General features: G+C 43.1%; 1 protein-coding gene across 3 annotated transcripts in view; it reads left to right on the top strand.

Annotated features, from left to right (window-relative positions):
- The first annotated feature begins 9,741 nt into the window (after positions 1–9,741).
- Positions 9,742–23,544, top strand: part of Fbxo11 (F-box protein 11) — a 77,047-nt gene continuing 63,244 nt past the window's right edge. For all 3 annotated transcript variants that reach the window (XM_050145972.1, XM_050145973.1, XM_050145974.1), the window contains exon 1: positions 9,742–10,148. In XM_050145972.1, coding sequence (XP_050001929.1) covers positions 9,881–10,148 — 268 coding nt within the window. In that variant the 5' untranslated portion in view covers positions 9,742–9,880. The remainder of the gene's footprint in view (positions 10,149–23,544) is intronic.

Here is a 23,544-nt window from a genome sequence, read left to right on the forward strand (position 1 = left end):
CCTGGAACTCACTATATAGTTGCGGCTGGCCTTGAACTCACAGAGATCCACAGAGAGCCTCTGACGCCCGAGTGCTCAGATTAAAGGTGTGTGACACCACACCTGGCTTTAGTCCATTCCTTTTGAATCCAACCTCACTCAAAACTTCAGAACATGGGCAGAGCACAGAAAGAATCTTTGTCATAAATGTAACATGATGGCTTCCAATCTAATTCCCAACAGTTCCCCCCAAAACCTCATGAAGCTGTGTCTCTACTATTTTCATTTCTCTAGAGCAGTGGTTCTCTTCCTAACACTGTGACCCTTTAATTCAGTTCCTCATGTTGTGGTGACCCCAACTATAAAATTATTTTCATTGCTACTTTATAATTGTAATTTCGCTATTGTTACAAAATGTAATGTAAATATCTGTGTTTTCCAATGGTCTTTCCCAACCCCATGTGGAAGGGTTCTTTGACCCAAAGGGGTTGCAACCCACAAGTTGAGAACCACTGTGCTAGGCATTCTGTCTTCCAAATTCCCACCTGTGTGGTCCAGTAAGCTCTTCTTCTAGCCTTCTAGGACTTCTCTAGACCATAGCACCAAACTCTCTGCATCCCTCCCTCAAACAGTTGCAAAGCCTTAAAATCCATAGAGAGCTCTATCACTGTAGCTCCCGACTCCTGGTACTACTTCTCTATATTAGTTCCTTTTTTCACTGCCATGGCAAAATACCTGGCAGACACAATTTAAGAAAAACTGAGGATGCAGCTCAGCGGTAGGATGCTTACCTACCATGCACTAGCAAGCACAAAGTTCTGTGTCCAAGTTTGCAACATGGATTAAAAAGAAAAAAGGAAGGAGGGACTGAAAAGATGACTCCGCAGTTGAGGTTGCTAGCTTCTCTTTCAGACAACTGGAGTTTGGTTGCCAGTGCCCACACTAAGCAGCTCAACACGACCTGTTACATCAGCTCCTGGGGACCCGACACCCTTTTCTTGCCTTCAAAGGCACCTACATTGTATATACACACATAATTAAAAATGCAATAAAAATGTTTTTGAAGCCGGGCAGTGGTGGCGCACGCCTTTATTCCCAGCACTCAGGAGGCAGAGGCAGGCGGATCTCTGGGAGTTCGAGGCCAGCCTGGTCTACAAGAGCTAGTTTCAGGACGGGCTTCAAAGCCACAGAGAAACCCTATCTCAAAAAAAAAAAATGCAAAAATGTTTTTGAAGAAGAAAAGCAAGCAGGGTGTGGTGGTGTACACCTTTAATCTCAGTACTCAAGAGGCAGAGTGCTATCTATGAATCAGGCAGGTATCTGTAAACTCAAGTCTAGTCAAGTGAGTTCCAAGCCAGGTAGAGTTACACAGTGAGACCCTGTTTCAACCCCCATCCCTCCAAACAATGTAAGTAAGATTATTTGTTTGTTTGTTTATTATATTCTAATTCCAATTTCTACACGTCTCCTGTCACATCCTCCCTACCACCCCACGCTTGTGGAGTCCATGCCTCCTTTTTTTTCTCTCTCTCATTAGAAAACAAACAAAAAACAGAATAAAACAAAACAAAGGGAAAAAAAAACAAAGAAAAAGTATAAGATGCACACACACAAAGGAAACCATTGTGTAGCACCAAACCAGTAAAGCAAAACAAACAGACATTATGAGACAAAGATTCTCTAAAGCTATCGCTGAGTTTGTTTCTGGTTGGCTGTGGACTACTGGGCACAGGGCCTGACCGTAAGTGTGGTTTGTGCACCCAGTGAGCATGGAAGGGTTTCTTGGGCTCGTCCACCATGGTGGGGAAGGCATGGTGGTTGAAGTATGAGGCCGCTTCTGCACTCAGAGAGAAGCTAGCAGACAGGCAGTGAGGCCAGGTTCTAAATCTTCAAGGCCCACACCCCATACCTACTGATCCACCTCTTCTATCCAGACCTCCCCACAAGCCTGTTTTAAGTTCTGGAACCTTCCAAAATGGTGCGTTCAGCTGGAGACCAAGCTAAAACCATTGTACGTTCAAACTGTCACGCCACTTTTTATACAACGTCTTCCTTCCTCTCCCTGGACCACAGCTCCAAACTCTTCCATATTCCTCTCCCAAAACCGTGGCAAAGGCCTAAGAGCGACAATCGCTTCCGTAACCACCCCACTTCCGGTACTAGTCTGGATTAGTTACTTTTCATTGCTTTCACAAAATACCTGACAAAAACTTCAAAATGTCTTTAATTTTTTTCTTCTAAAGGCCTACATCTGGTTTCACTCCATATGAAGGTCAAAGCTAGTCTGATTGGTCTGAGGGCAATTCCCCCTCCTTTGCCAGAGACAAAGAATTGGCATGAAGCCAATTAGTTATGGACCCGAGGGTTTAGGTAGCATTTCAAAGTCTAGTTCTTTCTCTAGCCTCTCTTCTTTCCCTTGGAATCCTCTCTGTATCTTGAATGCTTATTTCTCTTTCAGCCTGGTGTTTCTGGCCTGGAAACAAACACAAGGTTGATCTTATCCTGGTTTCTGCCCAATGATATGACTTCTCCCATATGTGAGCCCAGCACTCAGTTATGGTAATCACCTCGACAATCCATGCTTGCAGCCTTAGTGCTGGTTTTTCTGGGAGTTGCCCATTTCCAGAAAGAACTGGAGACTTTATCAACTGTAGGGTACAGCTGCTGCCACTGTTTCTTTTTCCAGAGCTCGGTACTAACCCTGCTCCCAAGGCCCCGTTTCCTGCAGTGTGTCCTAACTGCATGGATTCCTGACTTGAAGCTGGTTACAGCTTCAAAGGGCCATGACTGCAGAAACACAGCGGGAGACCAGCATGTCCTCTGGCACATGCTTGTCTTCAACTGCCTGCTTCTTTTAGTTGTTAGACCCTCGGGTAGGTTTATTTCTGTCTCTTTTCTTCCCTGTCCTTCCCCCCCCCCCATCATTTACTACTCCCAATGGGGCTTGATTAGTGTTTTGTTGTTGTTTTCTCTTTTGGAGACAGGATCTTGCTCTGTAGCCTTGGCTTGCTTAGAACTGGATATACAGAATCAGCTGCTTCCAAATCAGAGATGCTCCTTTCTCAGCCTCATGAGTGCTGCTGGGATTAAAGTCATTTGCCACTTTACTAGGATGAGTATTTATTTTAACCTGCTACTTAAGTGGGACCAATTCTTCCTCTAACACAAATAAGCCTTCAACGGCTCCCCAACCCCTACCCTACCTCAGCCCTGTATGTTTCTCAACCTGCTGCTTCCACTTGCCCTCAGCAGCTACCCTCTACCTATGAGTTCCATGTACTGCTTGAGTGGAGAAACCCTTCCGGAGGATTCTCCCCTCATCAGATCCAACCCACGTCAGGTTCATGCCTATAGCTGCCCTACCTCTTTCTTTTATGTCTTTCTTATACTTAAAAAAAATTCTCAGGGCTGGAGAGATGGCTCAGAAGAGCAGTGATTGCTCTTCCAGAGGACCTCAGTTCAGTTCCCAGCAACCACACTGTAACTCACAACCATCTAGAATGAGATCTGGTGCCCTCTTCTGGCCTGCAGGCATACATGCAGGCAGAACACTATACATAATAAATAAATAACTTTAAAAAACACAAATGCACATGTACAATAAAAAAATAAATAAAATACATTTTAAAAATTCTTATAACATTAATTTTCTAGTTACATTTCCTTACAAGAACATACCTATTCCCTATGCCCCCCCCTCCCATTTACATGTAATCTTTTGTTTGGTTAGTTTTTGTTTGTTTGTTTTTCGAGACGGTTTCTCTGTAGCTTTTGGAGCCTGTCCTGGAACTAGCTCTTGTAGACCACATTGGCCTCAAACTCACAGAGATCCACCTGCCTCTGCCTCCTGCTGGGATTAAAGGTGTGCGCCACCACTGCCCAAGTGTACACAGAATCTTAACACTGGTCAGATAATGTGTGACATAAACTCACCCTCAGCAGCAATGATTAACCAGAGACTGAATGTCTACTATGCATTAGGCACTGGTTGAAGCACACTCTTTTTTTTTTGTTTTTTTGAGAGAAGCACACTCTTTTTTAATAAACACTAATTTCTTTAGTCCTTGTGATAACCCTGCACAATGAGAACTATTATCATAACTCCCCACCCTCATTTTGCAAACGTAGACACAAGCCCAGAGAGGCTAAGGGATTTGCCCAAGGTCATCCAGCCAGTGACTGCACTTCTGTGACCTTGTCCCTCACAACTGTGGCCGTTTAGTTTCTGTCACCCCCTAGGCCTTCCATAGGACAACTTCCATACAGAACTTTGACCTAGTCTTCTCAACATTGAGAAACTGAGTTCTCCCTTTTAAAAGTGAAATATAAAGATGTATAAATATGGACCACAATCCACCCTAAATCTTGAACATAATTAATTTCTCATACTGTGCTGGCTACATTATTCTTTGGGGAAGGGCACTGAAGCTATTCTGCAATTCTTTAAAGATGACCTCTAGAGTAAGTATAGCTGGATGGAGGTCACCAGGCTTTTCCATGTAGACAGACATTTAAAGCCTTGTTCCAAGTTAATTTTTACTACCCAATAAAGCACTATCTGAGCACACACTAAAGAATGACTTTCTGAAGCTTAGTGAAATAAGTCATTCATACTCCAACACGGATATCTTAGTGCTGGTTATTCCTGTAGGGAAACTATATTCAGATCAAACTAATTTCTTCAATGACATAAAAGGAGCGAGAGGCTTTGGGGTGTCTTATGTAACCAACTGAGTGCTGATGCCTTGGGACTTGATGGCAGCTGACAGGGAAAGAGAAGCTGAACCTTAGAAACGGCAGAAATTATGATTTAAAAATTACAATAAATATCACCTGCCAGGTATTAAAATGATTAAAGGGCTTCTTTTTCTACACTCCTATTGTGAGAGGTTTCATAAGCAAATAATTTTAAGTATGTTAACCTGTTAAACACTAGTAATTAGCTGAGAAAAACAAACACAAATGTTCTTGAAGATGGAGCGAACCCTGAGGGAATTCAGTCCTCTGAGATCATACTAAGTGCTACTGAAGTAATTCCTGAAGACTGCCACCCCAGGTGAAAACCCCCTTTACATTTCCCTCTCTTTCCCGCCACCTAATAACAGTGTCTGGAAAAACAAAACCAAAAATCAACCAACCAAACAAACACCCCAGGGGATTTGGTTCAGTAGGTAAGAGAGTTGAGAAAAATGAGAACCTGAATTTGAATCCCAGCACCCGTGTAAATACATGGGTTCACTTCATGCACCCACATGTAGCCCTAGTGCTATGGGAGGCAGGTACAGCAGTTAGAGCACTTGGGCCTGCTGGCCACCAGCTTGTGAGAGAGACCCTGCCTCAAAGGGAAAGGCACAGCGGTAAAGCAGGCCACCTGCTATCTTCCTCAGGCCTTTGTGTGTGAGCACGCTGGAGCACAGCACACCTGCCTATATACCACCCACACAAAACAGGGTGTAGCGCACACAGTGGTCTTGAACTCACAACAATCCTCCCACCTCAGCTTCCTGAGTGGTGAGATTAAAGATGTGAGCTATCATGCCCAGCTCATTGACAACTCCTATAGCAACTGTCAGGATCAGTTGCTAATATACACAGGCCTGGCGATGGATGAAACCCCTCTGGAATGTTTTAGGTTTTCATGAGAACCATTAAATGTTTGTAATAGCTGTGAATGGAGGAGATAGTGGGTCTGTTGCTGAGTACTTAATGGGGTATGGTTTGGTCACCTCATGTCTCTGGACTTTAGTTTCGCAGTCTGTCGAATACAGAAATGAGATGAAATGGTCTCCAAAGCCCACCCTAAAAACTCTGAGCTCCATAATTTTAAGATATTTTTGAACACTGGTGTACAAACAAGACTTAATTCCATGAAATAAACTAAAAATATGTTTAAACCAGTGACATGGGAATAGATACTTTAAAAAAATATTTCCCCAAAGATCTATTATTGTTAAGCTAGTTTCTCTCACACATTTCAGCTAGGACACGGAGCAGAGCAAATGCCACCTCATGGAGGAAGAGGTGCCAGTGCTCTCAATACTGCCAAGGTTCAGGCAGGAAGGATGTAAGTTCAAGGCCAACCTGAACTGCAACAGAGATCATACCTTAAAAAAAAATCTAGTACATAAGGATTGTTTCCAAAAGAAAAGAAATCCATTCTTTGTCACTCAGGAAAATGAGGAAAAGAAGGCAAGGGGCCAGGGGAGAGCTAAGAGCTAATTCACTTTCTGTGCCCTCTCCTGGTGGAAAGATAAGTTGGATGTGAGGAGCTGACAGATGCACATACATATGGATATTCAAGAAGCCTCAGATAAAGGGTTGCTTTTCTGGGCATGCCTGCAAAAGGCCAAAGCCTCTTTGAGTGCACTATCAGCCTCTAAGTGTGTTCAACATGATGCAGGGAGAACAATGCCATGTTGGAAGAGGTGGCCCCAGAAGCACAAAGCAAGTCTCCTGCCTCATCAAGGCATGGGGAATTTGAGAAGTCCAGAAGTGATGATGTGTTTCAGCAAGAAGACAAAGTGCCACTCTGAGGGTGACCGGATCCGTGAAGCCTTGAGTTCAATACAGACACTGTAGTGTGGGGGAGGGAGGAGAGTGACAAACACCTCCAAATGAATTACAATGAAAGGAAATCACATAATATCTCAAAAATGATAGAAACTACCAGTTTTACCAAGGGGCCACACTAGAGAACAATAATACATGGTGTGGCACTTGGGGTATAGACATCCATCCTTTCCTCCTGCGTGTAAACCTCCCTATTCCTCAGTCACTGTTTATTAGGAAACAGAGTTCCTTGGCGAGCAGTATATGGCACATGTCCTTAGTATTTGAGAGGCAGAAATAGATCTTTTTGAGTTCAGGACCAGCTTGGTTTTACAAAGTAAGGACCAGGTCATCTAAGAGCCTGTCTGGAAGGAAGGAGGGGTGTTTCTTTTCTGTTTGTTTTGTTTTTACCAGACAGGGTTTCTCAGTAGCTATGGAGCCAGTCCTGAACTTTCTCTGTAAACTCAGAGATCTGCCTGCCTCTGCCTCCTAAGTGCTGGGATTTAAGGGCATGCACAACCACTGGCCAACTATAAATTTTTAAAGTAATCAGGATATGGACACAATAATGCTATTTTCCCATACTTTTAAAACTCTTCCCTCAATGTTTATTTAAACCTAAAACCAATGTTTATTTTCACCTAGTTAACAACCATAACATTTTTAATGCTTATTTGCATATTTGCTTAGAGATGAGCCTGGATATATATATATATACAGTTCAGGACGGCCTAGAAATTGCCATCCTTTTGTTTCGGTCTTCAGAATTCTGAGATTATAGGCATGATCTGCTCGTGCACGACTCAAGCTTTTTTTTTTATAATTAAAAATTAAGTTTAAAGGGACTGGAGAGATGGCTCAGAGGTTAAAAGCACTGGCTGCTCTTCCAGAGGTCCTGAGTTCAATTCCCAGCAACCACATGGTGGCTCACAGCCATCTATCTGTAAAGAGATCTGGTGCCCTCTTCTGCTCTGTGGGCATACATGGAGGCAGAATGTTGTATACACAATAAATAAATCTTTTAAAAAAATTAAGTTTAAGTGTATGGGTGTTTTGTTTGCGTATCTGTGCACCACACACATCCCTGGTGCTTTCAGAGACCAGAAGATGCTGACAGATGCCCTGGAACTGGAGTTACAGACAGTTGTGAGCTGCCATGTGGGTGCTGTGTTGAACGTGGATCCTCTGGAAGGGCAATCAGTGCTCTTAAGGAATGAGCCATCTTTCTTCAAAATGTTTTTCAAATAACTGTCTTCACATACAGGTTTTGAAATGATTGTTCACAAGTCTTCATTTTCCTGACTTAAAAATAGAACATCTCAAAAAATCACCATACTCCCCCCAAAGAAAGAAAGAAAAACAATTGTATATCATATGATAAAGTTTTATTTAAACGGCAGGAGAGATGTCTGCTATCCAGAAAGGTGATTTGCCTAGAGTCACCTAAGAACTCTGGGGCTCACACAGCACAACACTGGCTTACTGCTCTCCTGGTGCTTCTCTCAGAATTCACGTTTCTCTCTCTCGGTCTGGCTTTTATCAAGCTTTGTGATGTCTTATCTATCTTAAGCCTAGAGAGCAGTCAATGAAATTCAAGCAGGAAATCACTGAAAGCTCTGAAAAGATGGGAATCCAGAAGTGAACCACTAGCTAGCTGTGCTATAACGAATAAATAGCGAGAGGAGTGCGTTTTCAGCCATCACAGTGGCAGCCTGGGAATAGAAACGCGATCTCCTTGGGGAGAGATTATGCTAACGGGACCAGATACAGATACAAAAGTAATTCCTCTTGGGAGTTTCTCTTTTTGAGTGTGTGGGCCCTAAAAAAATAAAACAATGAAATAGTCACGATCACAACCTCCACACATTTATTTCTTCCGGAACATTATGTAGATCACTTTTCCAAAAATCAAAGCAAACTAGCTGGCCAAGATCTAAAACATTCTGGTTTGGGTTAACAGACACTGGAACCGACTCCAAACTTTAAGCTCGGCGAAAACACATCTCTAAGGTTTGCAAATACCCCCAGCTGGTTTCATGGGCACAGAACCTGGAGCGCTCCCTACAGCTCAGAGTTAGAACCTACCGAGCACAGAAATCCCGAGTTACCAAAGACTGACTCCCTCACTCCACTCCACTTTCCGTTTAAGAAACCCAGGTGAAGGCTGGGGTGAAGGGAGGCTGAAACGGCAAAATGCAAGATTAATCACTTCTCCCAATTACATCAGCAGCCCCCGCCCTTTCTTCCGAGCACCTCCTCTCCTAGAATCTTCGCTGCGTACCGGCGCTCCTTCGCCTACCCCCAGCTCCATTATATGCCCTGATACCTCCCCATTATCACCCGCCCTGCCACACTCCCCCTTTCCTCTTTCCTCCACCTCCGCGGGGGGAAGGAGGAAACCCGAGAGAGGAAACAGGGCGTTGGAGGAAGGGACTTCGCGATAAGAGAGGAGGCTCCATTGGCCCGGAGGCTGCACGGGCGCTCCCCATTGGTCCTGCCCCGCCGGAATCCCCGCCCCTGGCCCCGCCCCCTCCCCTCCCCCGCCGCCCCCGCGGCCCTCCCCCGCGCCCCCAGGCCAGCCCCACGGTGGGGAGGGACCGACTGGGTTAGAGTGGAGGCTCCGGCGGTGTCAATGGCTCCTCCTGCCACGGTGCAGCAGCAGCGGCGGCGGCGGCGCTGGGGCTGAGGAGGAAAGGCTCCTTTAAGGAGGAACGACGACGCCTCTTTTTGCCCCTATCTCCTCCCTTTACACTCATTTCCCCTTCGCTGAGGGGGGGGGGGGCGGAGGAGAGAAGAGGCCGAAGAAAGAGAAAATTCCTCGCAGGGCGCTCTATCAGGGGGTGTGGGGGGAGGAAGAGGAACGGAGGCGCCCGGCGCCCCCCGCGCGCTCCCGCCCCGCTCTCCCTCTCCGGGATCGCCCGCCCACTCCCCCCGCCGCCGGAGACGCCGCTCGGGAGTCGGCGGGCCCGGCTCGTCTGCTCGGCCGCAGACGCCGCCGCGCTTCGCCTCGGGCTCCCCAGGCGGACGGACGCCCTTTCTTTCTTTCTCTCGCCCGGCCCGTCTTTCTGTCTGCGTCCCTCGCGGCCGCCCCGCCCGGCGGCCTCGGCCTTGCCCGTGCGCCAGGCCTGGCCGACCGGCCTCGCTCGAGCTCCGGCTGTGCCCCCGGCCTCCTCGCGGACCCGGGGGCTCACGCCCGCCCCGGGCCCCCCCCCCGTCCCTCCGTCCGTCCCTGCTCTTTCCCGCTCCCCACCCCCCCTCTTCCCCGGTACCCGGAGCTCGCGGTGAGTGTGAGAGAGAGTGTGTGTGTGAGTGTGTGTGTCCCTCCGCCAACGCCGCCACCTCAGCCCGGCAAATGAACTCCGTCCGAGCCGCCAACCGGAGACCCAGGCGAGTGTCGCGGCCGCGCCCGGTGCAGCAACAGCAGCAGCAGCCCCCGCAGCAGCCGCCGCCGCAGCCGCCCCAGCAGCAGCAGCAACAGCAGCCGCCGCAGCCGCCCCAGCAGCCTCCGCCGCAGCCACAGCAGCAGCAGCCTCCGCCGCCGCCGCAGCAGCAGCCCCCGCCGCCGCCGCCACCACCGCCTCCGCCGCCGCCTCAGGAGCGGAACAACGCCGGCGAGAGGGGTAAGGCCGCGCTCAGGGCCGGGCAGGCGGGCGGGGGCGGCGGCGCGCCGGGGGTGGGAGACGGAGGCCGAGCGGAGGCGGGTCCCACCGTGCCGCAGTGTTCGCCTGGGCCCGGCTTGGGCCCGGCCTGGCCCGGCAGGAAAAGCCGCGGCTGCGCGATTCGCCCGGGCTGCGGCTCAGGCCGCGCTTTGTTTGGTTTCGGGGCCGGCACTCTCCGTCCCCACCCCTCCTTGGGGCTTCCCGGCTGGCTCACCCACCCCACCGGAGTCTGTTGGCGGCCGGGGGCGGGCAAAGGGTGGGATTTTTCTCCCCCTTTTTGCCGCCTGGCTGATCTGGGCTCCCCCTTTCTTGTGGTAGGTGGGGGGGACAGCCGGCAGCGTGGGGCGGTGAGGCTGGCTGGGGAACTTGTTTTTTCCCCTTCTCTGTGGGCTCCCCCTTGCCCTGGAGGAGGGGGAGAGGGGCGCCCGAGTGGTCCGCTGGCGAGGGAACTTGTGTGCCCCCCGCTTCAGGTCATGGGGCAGGGGGAGCAGCGGGTCCATTTCCAACCCCACGATGTTTGCTGCGCAGTTTGCCTTTAGTTACGGAGCCCCTGGGAAGGACCCGTTAAATCAATACCTTTAAATAAATAAATATAGAAGCCAGCGGCCATTTCCAGCCCCCTCCCTCGTGTGCAGTGCAGTTACCCTTCCGCTGTGTCGTTCCCCTCATCTATCCTCCCCACTACACCGCGGTGCTCCCCTCTGTCTCCTGGTGGGTTTGAGCACCCCTGTGGTGGAACCGGCCCCTTGGGATCGTGTGTGTATCCGTCTGTAGACTCTCGCGCGCGCGCATGTGTTGTGACCAAGGCCTAGTGAAATGTGTCATTTGGACCCAACTGTGCTGCGCTGTCTGGTAACCACCATTGTCTAAGGGTTGAGGCTTCCCGGGGTTGGATTCCTGCTTTAGCAAAAATAATGTTCGGTTTTGCCTGGATGATGTAGTTATCTGGGGAGGTTTGTGAGATGAGAGTTGCACCTTGATCTCCGAACATAACTAGTCTCTCTATTAATGAGCTGCTTGTAGTGGGTGTAAGTAAGCACGGTATTTTTGTGTATGGTTGTTTAAAGGAGACTTGTTAGGAGACATTTTGCGAGTTTGGTTGGCTGACTAAGGTTAATTTTTCTTGGGTTGCGTTGGTTGTCACACCTCCTTTGATTAAGAAGACTGCGTTTAAAGGTACTTTTTAGAATTGTACATTCTTTCCTTAACTGTTTAATTGTATTTGATCGAAATATTTATCAGGAGTAGGAAATTGTTAGTTTGAAAAACAGTTTAAAAGGTTTGCGTTAGTCACTGTTACTATAGACTTTGAGAAAGCAGTTTGTTGTATGTTGTTTGAGAGAAGGGGATGTTTCCAGCCAGCTAGAGTGCTTTTGCAACGGGGTTGGTAAAAGTGTTTTAGCAATTCTGTGATACGTTTACCAGTTTTTGACAAATTAAAAAAAATGTATCTCATCGTTACCTTTCCGTTAAACTACCAGAGTTCCATCCAAATAATTATCAGGTCTTCTAGAATTGACACTAGGGAAAACAAGCAAAATTGAAATGTTACATGAAATGTTAAAGATTCTGTCGTTACGGTAAGCCTTTAAAGAGGTCCTGATCTGTTGACAGTAGCAGATCACTTAAAGTGTCAGTCCACTCCCATTGTGTATTTTTAAATGTTTCTTCTGCATTCCAGTCTCACCACTTGTTCTAGTTCCAGCTAGTTGAGGTAGACCCTGGGCGTTTTCTTCATTTATTCTAAATTATTAGTTACCAAGGTCTAGTCCTACCTACATCTTGGTTATTGATAGTCACATGCTACAGTGTCAGTTTTCTTTTTATTGTTGTGTAAAAACTGACAAAGATGTTTTTGAATTGTGGTTTCATTATATACTTAACCAAATAGTAAGTGAAGTGCACTCTGGGGTTGTTGGTTGTGTTGTAGCAAGTAGGAATTTTTGTGGAGGTTCAGTATTCGCATAGAGGGGATAAGGACTTGCTGGTTAGCCTTGGGGGAGAATAGCGGCAAATGATGACCTCAAAATGAATAAAACATTAAGATGAATTAAGACTAAAATAATAAGGTTTTGCTAGACTTGTGCAAAAATAATACCATTTTTTGAAAGATTAACATTTTTGTTACATTTTTAAATGCTTAAAAATTTTAGGGCGTATACAGAGTATTTCTAGCTTAAGAGTATCATATTATTAATAGCCATTTAGGAATATGCTGTAAATAATAATTTTATGAGGAGGGGCAGAAAGATTATTGGATGGATAAAGGAGCTTGTCACCAAGCCTGATGACCTGCCTGAGTATCCATGCTGAGACACACATGGAAGGAGAGGACCACTTTCCTTAGGTCATTTTCTGACCTTATACCCCACCATACACATACATGAAATAAATGAATAATAAAGATTTAAACGATTTTATAAGGGAATTAAGGAACTAAGGCTAATGTGTTTGTGTTTTTTCTTTAAGTCTTGATGAATATGTAATTCTTACATTATTCTTAGTTATAGTTATGTAATAGTGGCTCAGGTAGTAAATCAAAGTGAGAATCACAATTTTTAAACAAATTAGTTCAATCTGTGTATAAAATTGACTTATTTCATATGAAGATGTGCTGTAAGCTTTTTAGTTCTAATACAGTTATAGACATTTTTTAAACAAAAGTTCTTTCAGGTTCTTAGTTGCTCCTTTATTCACAAGTTAACTATAATAAAAATTCCTTGGCTGTGCTATTAAGTATCTATCTACAGCTATGTGTATTTGTCTGTTTTGTACACATATACACATTTTCTCTTGTATTTAATGACCAGTGTTTAACGTGCAATAGAAACGTGGATGGTATCTTAGTAGGATTATATGCCACTTACCTGGAGGATTTAATAGTCTACACTGGGAGAGGAGTAATTGTCTACACTAACTGAAGCTGTTTGTTTTAGACTGAAAACTTTTAGTTTGGGATTTCACGTACTACTAAAAACTAGAAGAAAATTTGTGTTCCACATAGTCACAGTTGGGAAATATATTCCATGATTTAATGAAGTTGGAAAACATTGGGGTTGAATTTTGTTTTTTTTTTGGTTTGTTCATATTTTATTTGTTTACTTATTTATTTAGAGTCAGGGTCTCCTTTGTAGCTCTGACAGGCCTGGAACTCACTACATAGATCGTGTTGGCCTCCCACTTCCTGAGTTCTGGGATTAAAGGTGTGCACCACCATGCCAGGCTATAGCTTGTGTTTTTAATTTACTATTTATGGAGAACTCTGTTTAGTAGTTGTATATATATAATGTGCAAAGTTCAAGTCAGGATACGCATCAAATAAACATCGCTTTGAATGTTTATAATTTCTTTCTGATTAAAAACAGTCCTAGCTTTTTTTTTGAGGTACATAGTACATTGTTTCTGTAGTCCTCCTACTATAACAGTAGGGCACCAGTGCTAAGTTCTCTTTTTACTGTGATGGTGTGCGGTCCCACCTTCCACATCCTCTCTCCAGCTTTCGCGATTCTGCATCAGTGAGGTCAACTTTTGAAGTTCCACATAGACATCTGTCTTTCTGTCTTTGGCCTGTTTTACTTAACATCATGAAAATGACAGATTTCATCCCTTTCTCTCCCTGAAAAAAGTGTGTGTGCATGTGTATGTATGTGCTGGTACTTCAGTTGCTAGTTCTTGAGTTGTTTGCATCTCCTGACTAAACAGTAAATGAGGCAGTGTAGGTTTAACATACTGAATTCATTTCTTTTGTTTATGCATGCATGTTTACTCTAAAATTCTAAAAGGGTTTAGCTTTTGCAACCTGTCCCAGAGTTCATTCTCTTTATTCTTAGAACCTATTTTTTACTTTTTCTAGAAAATACAAGGAAAACAAATGTGTAGCTGTGCTATAGATATTATAACTAGTAGTTTTTTAAGATTTATTTAATAACATTTCTGTGTGTGTGTGTCTGTATCTGTGTGTAGGTTATGTACATGTATGAGTGCAGAAAAGAGTGTCAGGTCCCTAGGAATAGTTATGAGCCACTTATTTGACAGGAATGGGAACCTGGATCCTGAAGAGCAGCAAGTGTTCTTAACAGCTGAGCCGTCTCTCTAGCCCTTATTTTTTAAAAAACAGTCTCTCCATGTAGTCCTGGATGGACTGGAACTCACAGCCTGCCTCTAACTCCCACGCCCAGGGATCAAGAATGTGCGCCACCATGCTCAGTTTCTCAGTTTCCTGTTGCTATGTTAAGGCACTGTGTGACCAAGGCAACCTATAAAAGAGTTTATTTGGGGCTTACAGTTTCAGAGGGTTAGAGTCCATGGCATTCGTGGTGGGTGATATTGCAGCAGGCAGGGCACTAGAACAGTAACTGAACACTTATGTCTTGTACAAACACCCAGCAGAGAGTGCTGACTGGGAATGGGTGTTTGAAACCTCAAAGCTGGGCCCCCAAGGCACACTTCCTCCAACAAGGCCAAACCTCCTCTGCCTCCTTCTCAGACAGTTCCATCAACCAGTGACCAAGCATTGAGACTTGAGCCTATGGGTAGGGGAGCATTTTAATTCAAACGCCCCCACCTGGTTAACCAGTTTTTTTTTTAAGATGCTAAAATCATTTTTTAGCTGGATACGATTGACCTATCATTGTAATCCCAGCTGTAGGGAGGCAGACACAGGAGCATGATTTGTAGGCTAGCCTGGGCTACAAAGCAAGACTCAAATAAAAAACAATTAGTACATGTGCACAATTTAAAATTCAACTCCCTTTTTTAATTAAATGTTTTTACATATAAATGCCTGTGTATGAGGTTGGGGAGTATCAGATCCCCTGGAGAAACAGGCAGTTGTAGGGATTTGAACTCAGGTCCTCTGCAAGAACAATATGTGTTTTTAACCACTGAGCCATCCATCCAGTCTTGATAGTACCTTTTTATATATGCCTCTCCCTACTAAATTCTACTTGGGATCAGTCACTCTTCCCAACTTCTCCATCATGATGTTATTACAAGAGAATTTGAGTTGTGTAACTATATTTACATAGAAGTTTCTGAAAATAGTAGTTTCTAGTATGTGGGAAAGAACATGACTGTTTTGGGTGCTGAAAATTCTATAAAGCATTACTTAAGAAATGTACTAATGCCATATATTAGTAGATATTGCTATTTATTATCAGAAGTGATTTCTTAACACAAAAATTTAGTATTTTTATATTTGTATGATAAATATCTCATCTCTGACCATAGGCTCTGGTCATGTGTGCTGGATATACCTTCTGTGTGACTGTTTGGGCTTATAGAATTTTACCTTCAGGTTCTTCATACTGCTTATAGAAGGAACCTCTAAGACCTATTTTTGGATCTAAAATGTGATTTTTTTCTTTTTTGAGGAATTAAGTGCCCTAGGACACCGTTTCCATCTAGCGACATAACCCTCACTAAAGCTCCTGAAAGAAGAGTGTTGTTCTTTAGACCGCTTTCTTAAGGGAGCCTGTTTTCCCAAAGCTTAGAAACTGAGGGATACAAAACGTTAATGTCACCGTTCTGCTGGTGAGACCTCAAGGCTGTCACTGCAGACTTTTTTCTTTCTTTGAAGCTCCTTGAAATCCTGTGAGCCGATTAGGTAGTTAAGAACCGCCAGCAGTGCTGCCTAGTTGTGACGTCTGCCTTCTATAACTCAAATTTGGCAGAGTCCACGGTGCGTCCTGTAGTGTGCTAGGGGAAGGGGACTAGTTTTAAGACCCTAAACCAAAGTCTGAATCCTAAAATCCCTTCTACAAAATGGCATAGTACAGAATCTGCATATAAACTTTACATACCCTCCCATGGACAAGAAGTCATTTCTGGATTGCTCCTTATAATGCAAGTGTTATGGCGACAGTTACACTGTCTTCTCGGGAATAGCAATAAGGAAAGGCTTATGTACATGACAGTTTCCAGTATGGATGCAGTTTCCTCTTCAGATAGTTTTGCTTTGTTGAAACAGGGTCTTTATTATCTTTCTCTGACTATCATGGAACTTGCTATGTAGGTTAGGCATTTGGGCACTTAATTTTTTTTCTTAATGTTGGAAATAGCTTACTGGAGGCCTGGCATGGTAACATATATCTTTAATGCCAGCACTTGGTAGGCAGGAGCAGGCTGATCCCAGGGTTCCAAGCCAGGCAGGGTTGTATAGTGAGACCTTGTCTTTAAAACAAAAGAAGGAAAAATAGCCAGTCTGTGGTTTATTTCAATGTAAGAGTTCTTGACTTCCTATTTCTCTGTCACTAATAATGTACTCTTATTTTGTGTAAATCCTGTTGTACCTATCTCAGAAGAATTCTGATTTTTACTTTCCATTTCACTTTTTTATTAGCTTGAATTACATTCTTCCAAATAACTTGGATTGGTGACAAAGTGACACTCCTCAAATTGCACTTGTCCATTGGAAACAAAACTAGGGAAACATAAAATATAAGGGGCCTGACAGATAGACAGCATAGTGTGAAGAACTTAGCTGCTATGGGGCAAGCAGCACACTGCTGTGCCTTACTTTAGAGTCTTTGAAGAGGTCAGCACGTGAACTATACAAAAGTGTAAGAAGGAGAGATAACGAGCACCCGTGATATGTACATATGATAATCCTCAATAATGACTACTCTTTGAAATCTTTTTAAAAGGGGGAGGTTCTGGCCAATCATGGACAAAATTAAATGTAAGAAAATAAGTGCCCATGAGACATTAAAGACTTGGGTTGGTCCAAAAGTTTTGATCTAGATGACTTGGTATAAACTGAGCAACACTGATTTTTTTTTAAAGCTATTCTTTTTTAAAATAGATTTATTTATTTTATGATTGTTTTTACCTACATGTATGTATGTGTACTATGTGCATGCTTAGTGCCCATGAAATTAAAAAGTGGGCATTGAATCTCCTGGAACTGAAGTGACATTGTTGTCCACTCTCTGGGAGTGGAACCTGGGTCCTCTGCAAGATCAGGAAGTGCTCTTAACTCCTAAGCCCCAATAGCACTGATTTTTAAAAAAATTGTAAACAAGTAATCTTAAATATAGTGAATTGAGTTTGGTTTTTGATTTTTTTTATATGTAGATGAGTGTCTGCATGTAGGTGTGTACACGTGAGTGCAGGTGCTGAGTCCGGTGGTATTGGGTCCCTTGGAGGTGAAGTTAAAGGCTGGTTGTAAATCTCCTGACATCGGTGCTGGGAATTGAACTTGAGTCCTCAGGGAAAGCAGCAAGTGCTCTTAACCACTGAATCATCTCTCTAGACACTGGTTGATTGTGTTTGTCTGTTTGTTGTTCTTAAGTAGGAAACAAGCAATAGGTATTGAACAATAAACATTAACTTTCTGCTGAGCACTAATCTGCAGGCACTTTCATAATATTCTCTCATCGAACCATGCAGCAAGTCTGGAAAGTACGTTTCATTATTCATTTTTCAGCAAAACAATCAGGAATCACATTTTCATGCATAAGAAGTAGCAAAAAAGGACTTTCAAAGTTGATTTATGTCACTGTCTCCGTGTAAAAGGAAATGGCCAGAACCTGTTTGGTTGAATGCTTCCATCATGTTCAGAGGAGGATTAACCTAGCCCTTGCAGCAGATCTGTCCTTTATCTAATCTCATCTAGTTTTTGGAGATGGGTACATTAGTTTCTCACCGTTAATGAGTCTCGTGGCTTCACATGTTCCAAATAGCCTGATGATAATTTTCCGCACTTGTGGACTAGTTAGTCAAATGCTACTCTGATTGACCAATATGAATTTTTTTCTAGCATGTTGATGACACCACTGGCAATTATTGTACAAAGAAGGGTCGATTTCCTCTGAATTACAGTTTAAGAGTAAAGGATTTCAAGCCATTTTAGCTCATGGGTACAGGTGGAATATCTCAGGAGGGGAAATGTGAGTTAAATAATAGTTAAATAACAGTAATTTAAACTGGTTTAGAACTAAATATGCTTCCCTTGCCAGAAGATTTTTTTGTTTTAATATTTGTTTAATATTAAAATAGATGTGCTTAAATTTAATGTTAGAGAACAAAGAAATGAAATCAACTAACTTCCTTCCTGTAATTTACTTGGTTTTAGCCAGATACCAAAAATAATTTGTTTTACTTTAAAGTGGACACTAATTGTGTTTATTCATTTTAAAACACCTTAATTGATATGTATGTTAAAACAAGTGTAAGTTCTGTATGATTATTGCTTACCTCTCAGTTTCTGAAACTTACTTTCCGATGTTCTGCTCTTCTAACACGTAGGACATTGAAAAGTTAACGATTTAAAAGGTGAAGGAAAAAATATTAAAAGTTGTTCTCCTATTTGGTGTCTAAACATTAAAAAAACTATTACTGCTACTGTATCATGAGAAAAGGAGGATTATTTAATTTTTTCTTTTGTTGTATGAGTAGAAAGATTTAGGGTTTTATGTGTATGAAAGTTTTGCTTGTATGTATGTATTGTATGTGCAACGTGTATGTGCCTGTGAATGCTTGTGAGCCACAATGTGGGTGCTGGGAATCGAGTTCAGGTCGTCTGCAAGAAGAGCAAGTGCTCTTAACCACTAACCCATCTCTCTAGCCCAGGTTACAGGGTTTTTTCCAAGTGTAAACATTGGAAGGATAGAACTAGATTTAAAAACTAGTGCTTTAAATTATTTTTCAATAGTAATGGTAATCTTAGTTTTTTACCGTTTCCTGTTTTCCAGATAGCCAAATTGAATTGAGGCAGAATCTATGTTGAAGGTTTTTGTTTGGTTTGGAATTAACTGACCGCCAATGTAAATTCAACCCCTTTGTATTACTTCTTTAGTATCTTGCTTAGTATAGCCATCTGATTTGAATTACAGTCTGCGAGTTTGTCAGCTCTACTTGGGTTTAGATGTCTTCTTGCCTGGTATACAGAGTTTATAAAATTTTGTTTTCTGCCTAAGCATTGATTTTATATCTTGTACCCATAATAAATGACATAGTACATACATATAGGAGCATGTTGTTTTTGAGAATTTATAATCTGAAATTGGAGAGATGGTTCAGTGGTTAAGAGAATTGACTGCCCTTCTAGGGGACTTGGGTTCAATTTTCAGGACATGCACACATGCGTGTTCTCTCTCTCTCTCTCTCTCTCTCTCTCTCTCTCTCTCTCTCTCACACACACACACACACACACACACACACACACACACACGGCAGTTTACCACTGTCTGTAAACTCATGTTCCAGGGGACGTGACACCCTCTTCTGGCCTTCAGAGCTAGTCATCGTCATCAGGTATGCATGTGGTACAGAGACATACACATAGGCAATACACATAAAATAATAATTTAAAAAGGAAGAATTTATATCAACAGGAAGTTCCTGGAGAGAAGAAAAAACATAAAACCTTTTATTTTTTTAAAAGTTCATTTTCTTATGTGTGTAAGGGTTTACCTGCTTGTATGTATGTGCAGCATGTGCATACATGTTGCCTATGGAGACAAGAAGAGGGTGTTGAGTCGCCTGAGACTGGAGTTCTACATGGTTGTGATCTGCCATGCGGTGCTGAGAATTGAACCCTGATCCTCTCCTATCACTTGTTATGCTTTGAGACAGACAGAATTAGTATAAACGTTCCACTAGTAATTTCTTCCCATGTAACTGGTCATGTACTGTTTTGGGAAAAAAAAAGAAACAAAAAACCCACTTTAAAAAGTGAGTTTAAAAAGTGGGCATACTGGTGCATGCCTGTAATCCCAGCTCTCAGGAGGCATAAAGGCAGGTGTATTTTGGAGTTTGAGGCCAGCCTAGTATACATGGTGACTTCTAGGACAGCCAGAACTACTTAGTGAGCTCCCTCCTCCAAAAGTAAAAGATACTAATTTAACAAATGAAAAGTATGTGTGTTTACAAGCTTGTATCTTCCAGCTATGAAAGACCAAAGACTTTGAATGTTTGAATGAGGTAGAAATAAAAGACTTTTGAAATCTGTTTTAACGAAGTGATTTTATAGTATAAGAAATTGTGTAAACATTACTGTTTCTTCTTTTTACCTGATCTACATTACTTTGTTAACGTAGCTGTTGAATTAACTCAGTTGTGCAGGAATGACTGACAGTGCTCTGAAGGCATTTGCATTTACGTCTTGAGTACTGGGTACTTTAATATTTGAAGCCTAGGTTGAGGCAGAAAGTGAGAGTGGAAGCCTTGCAGGTACATTCTGCATGGCTTTTCTGAATGCACTCTGACTTCAGTCTTCTTAAGGATTCCCTCTCTGAAACTGATTTTGCTTTAAGGATTGGGATAGAGAGAAGTAGATTTGGAATGGGTTGTAGTGGTACATATAGATGAGTCATTTGAATCAGTAAAGGACATTTGGATTGAAGAGTCTTTTTAAATTTTTATTTTATGTGCATTGGTGTTTTGCTGCATATATATTTGTATGAGGATGTTAAATCCCCTGGAACTGCAGTTTCAGACAGTTGGGAGCTGCCATGTGGGTGTTTAAAATTAAACCTGGGTTGCTCTGGGAGAGCAACCACTGTCCTTAACCGCTGAGCTGTCTCCCCATCCCTAGAGTCTATTTTACACACACACACACACACACACACACACACACACACACACACACACACGAGAAAGAGAGAGAGAGAACATTGCAATAATGATTTTTGTTAATCTTTTTTTTTTTAAAGAAAGACTTGTCCCAGGCGTTAGTGGCACATGCCTTTTTTTTTGCCAGCACTCAAGAGGCAGAGGCAGGCAGATCTCTGATGAGGCCAGCCTAGTCATAGAGCTAGTTCCAGGACTGCCAGGGCTACACAGAGAAACGCTGCATTGAAACAAACAAACACCCCTTAAAAAAAAATCAGACTTGCAGTCAAAGTATGTTAAGTACACAACTAGTGCCCAGTTTGATGCCTTTGGACAAATGTGTAACTGATAACACCTACATGAAGACATAAACATTATGTCTTCTGTTACTGCTCCCAACTCTTTCTAATTCCCTGGGTTAGTTGTACATGTTTTTAACTTTATGTTAATAAAATTACCCCATGTAGACTCCTGTGTTCCTTGCTACTTGCCTAGTATTTGTGGGCTTCTATGTTGATGGCTTATAACATTAGCCTTTTCACTCATTTACGTTGCTTAAATATGCTGCAACATTGAACCTAGAGACAAATATAGAAATTGTTTTTGTGTTTGGATGTCAATGAACCTTATTATGTGTATCTTACATTATTATGTGTACACACCCATATTATGTTATTATGTGTGCACACATATCCACAATCCTTTTGCATTTTATGTCAACATATATTGTTGCATCTTCTCAAAGAAATTTACAAGAAATGGAAGATAGGACAGTTTGAAGACAAGTGAACCCTGGCTTTTCATGATTATGTCACTAAAACTTCACCATTGTAACAATCCAAAAATATAGTGGAGGAGAATGTTATGTCCTCTGTTTTCATTTTTCAGATAGCCACATTGGTATTAAATTAGCTTTGTTATGCCAGAGACATTACTATAAACATGTTGGTGCTTGTTCCCCACCACCACTTTCTTTTTGTTTTGTTTTGTGAGACAGGGTTTCTCTGTGTAGCCCTGGCTGTCCTGGAACTCACTCTGAGGTTGTCCTTAAACTCAGAGATCCTCCTGCCTCTGTCTCCCTAGTGCTAGGATTAAAGGTATGGGCCACCACCAACCAAGTGACTTTATTTTCTGTTATACATTATATCCTGACTGCAGTTTTCCCTTCCTCCATTCTTCCTTGTCTCTCCCCACACCTCCACTCTTACCCAGATCTATTCCTCCACTGTTTCCCTTCAAAAGGGAAAAAAAGGGTCCCAAACACAAGCAAAAGAGTCAGAGATACCCTATTCCCAATGTTCGGAGTTCCACAAGAACACCAAGTTGTTCAACCATAAGATAGATACAGAGGACCTACGCAGACCCATACAGGGTCTGTATTTGTCGCTTCAGTTTCTGCTTAGTTGAAAATGTGGGTCATGTTTTCTTTGTGTCCTCCACCCATCTGGCTCCTATAATCCTTCCTCCTCCTCTTCTCAGGGGTTCCCCTGATTCTGCCTAGTGTTTGGCTGTGAGTCTCTGCATTTGCTCCCATCAGCTGCTGGAGGAAACCTCTTTGATAACAATTGAGCTAGGCTCTGCTCTGTAAGTATAGTAGAAATCATTTTATTGACTTTCTGGGTTTTTTTTGTGTGTGTGTGTGTTTGTTTTTTTATTTTTTGGAAACAAGGTTTCTCTATAGATTTGGAGCCTGTCCTGGAACTAGCTCCTGTAGCCCAGGCTGGCCTCAAACTCACAGAGATCCGCCAGCATTTGCCTCCTGAGTATTGGGATTAAAGGCGTGCCCAGCTACTTTTTTTCCCCTAAGGATCACTATGAAACTTGCTTTGGCCATGCATTCTTGGGCTCAAGAAATCTACTTCAGTCTTTTTAGTAGCTGGGATTTAACATTTGTGCACCACTGTCCCTGCTCACTCATTTGCGCTCTCTTCTCGCTCTCTCCTCCTCCTCCTCCCTCCCCCCTCTGTGTGTGTGTGCACACGCGCGTAAGTGTATGCACATGTATGCCATAGCATATGTGTGGAGGTCAGAGGATATTCTTGGATGGTAGTCTTCACCTTCCACCTTGTTTGACCACTGTGTCTTTTTGTTGTTGTTGTTCCCAGTTGTCCACCTCCATTTTCCTGTAGGAATGCTGGAACTACAGTTGTCCGGGTACTTGTCCAGCTTTCACATGGTTCTGGGAATTGTGGCTTTTACTCATTGAGCTACGTTTGTAGCCCGTACAAACTGTGTTGTCAGTATTTCAAAGTTTACCTTTCATTGCCTGAAATCCTATCTACTCAAGAGGCTGAGGCAGAAGGATTATAAATTTAAGGTCAGCCTGGGCAATTTGGGGAGTTTCTATCTAAAATAAAACTTTGGAAAGAGAATTGGAGATGTATCTCACTAGTCTTGAGTTTAATTCCCAGCACGGTTTTCTTCTCTCCCCAACCTACAAAAATAAACAAACCTCATGTTTCACTTATAAATTATAGGTTTATGTGGTTGCAAGGATAGCATCTTTTTATCTTTAGAAATTTTAAAATATTACAGATTTTGATTTTTTAGCATTCACTCCAATAACTAACGCTACTGAAGTGGTTCTAGCCTTAAAGTCATTAAAAAGGGTCTTGCACTGGGCAGGTACCACATGTGTAGGCAGAGGGATTATGAGTTCAGGATGAACCTGGGCACAGAATTGAGTTCCAGACCAATTTGGAGTATATAGTGAGAGCCTACTCCCCATCCCCATCCCCGGGGTATTACTAAATAGCCCTGGTTGACCTAGAACTCCCTACGAAGATAACACTGGATGGAACTC

The sequence above is a fragment of the Alexandromys fortis genome, unplaced genomic scaffold (genome assembly GCF_014885135.2).
Source record: "Alexandromys fortis isolate MF-2015 unplaced genomic scaffold, M_Fortis_MF-2015_v1.1 scaffold_42, whole genome shotgun sequence".
In the NCBI taxonomy this organism is placed as follows: Eukaryota; Metazoa; Chordata; class Mammalia; order Rodentia; family Cricetidae; genus Alexandromys; species Alexandromys fortis.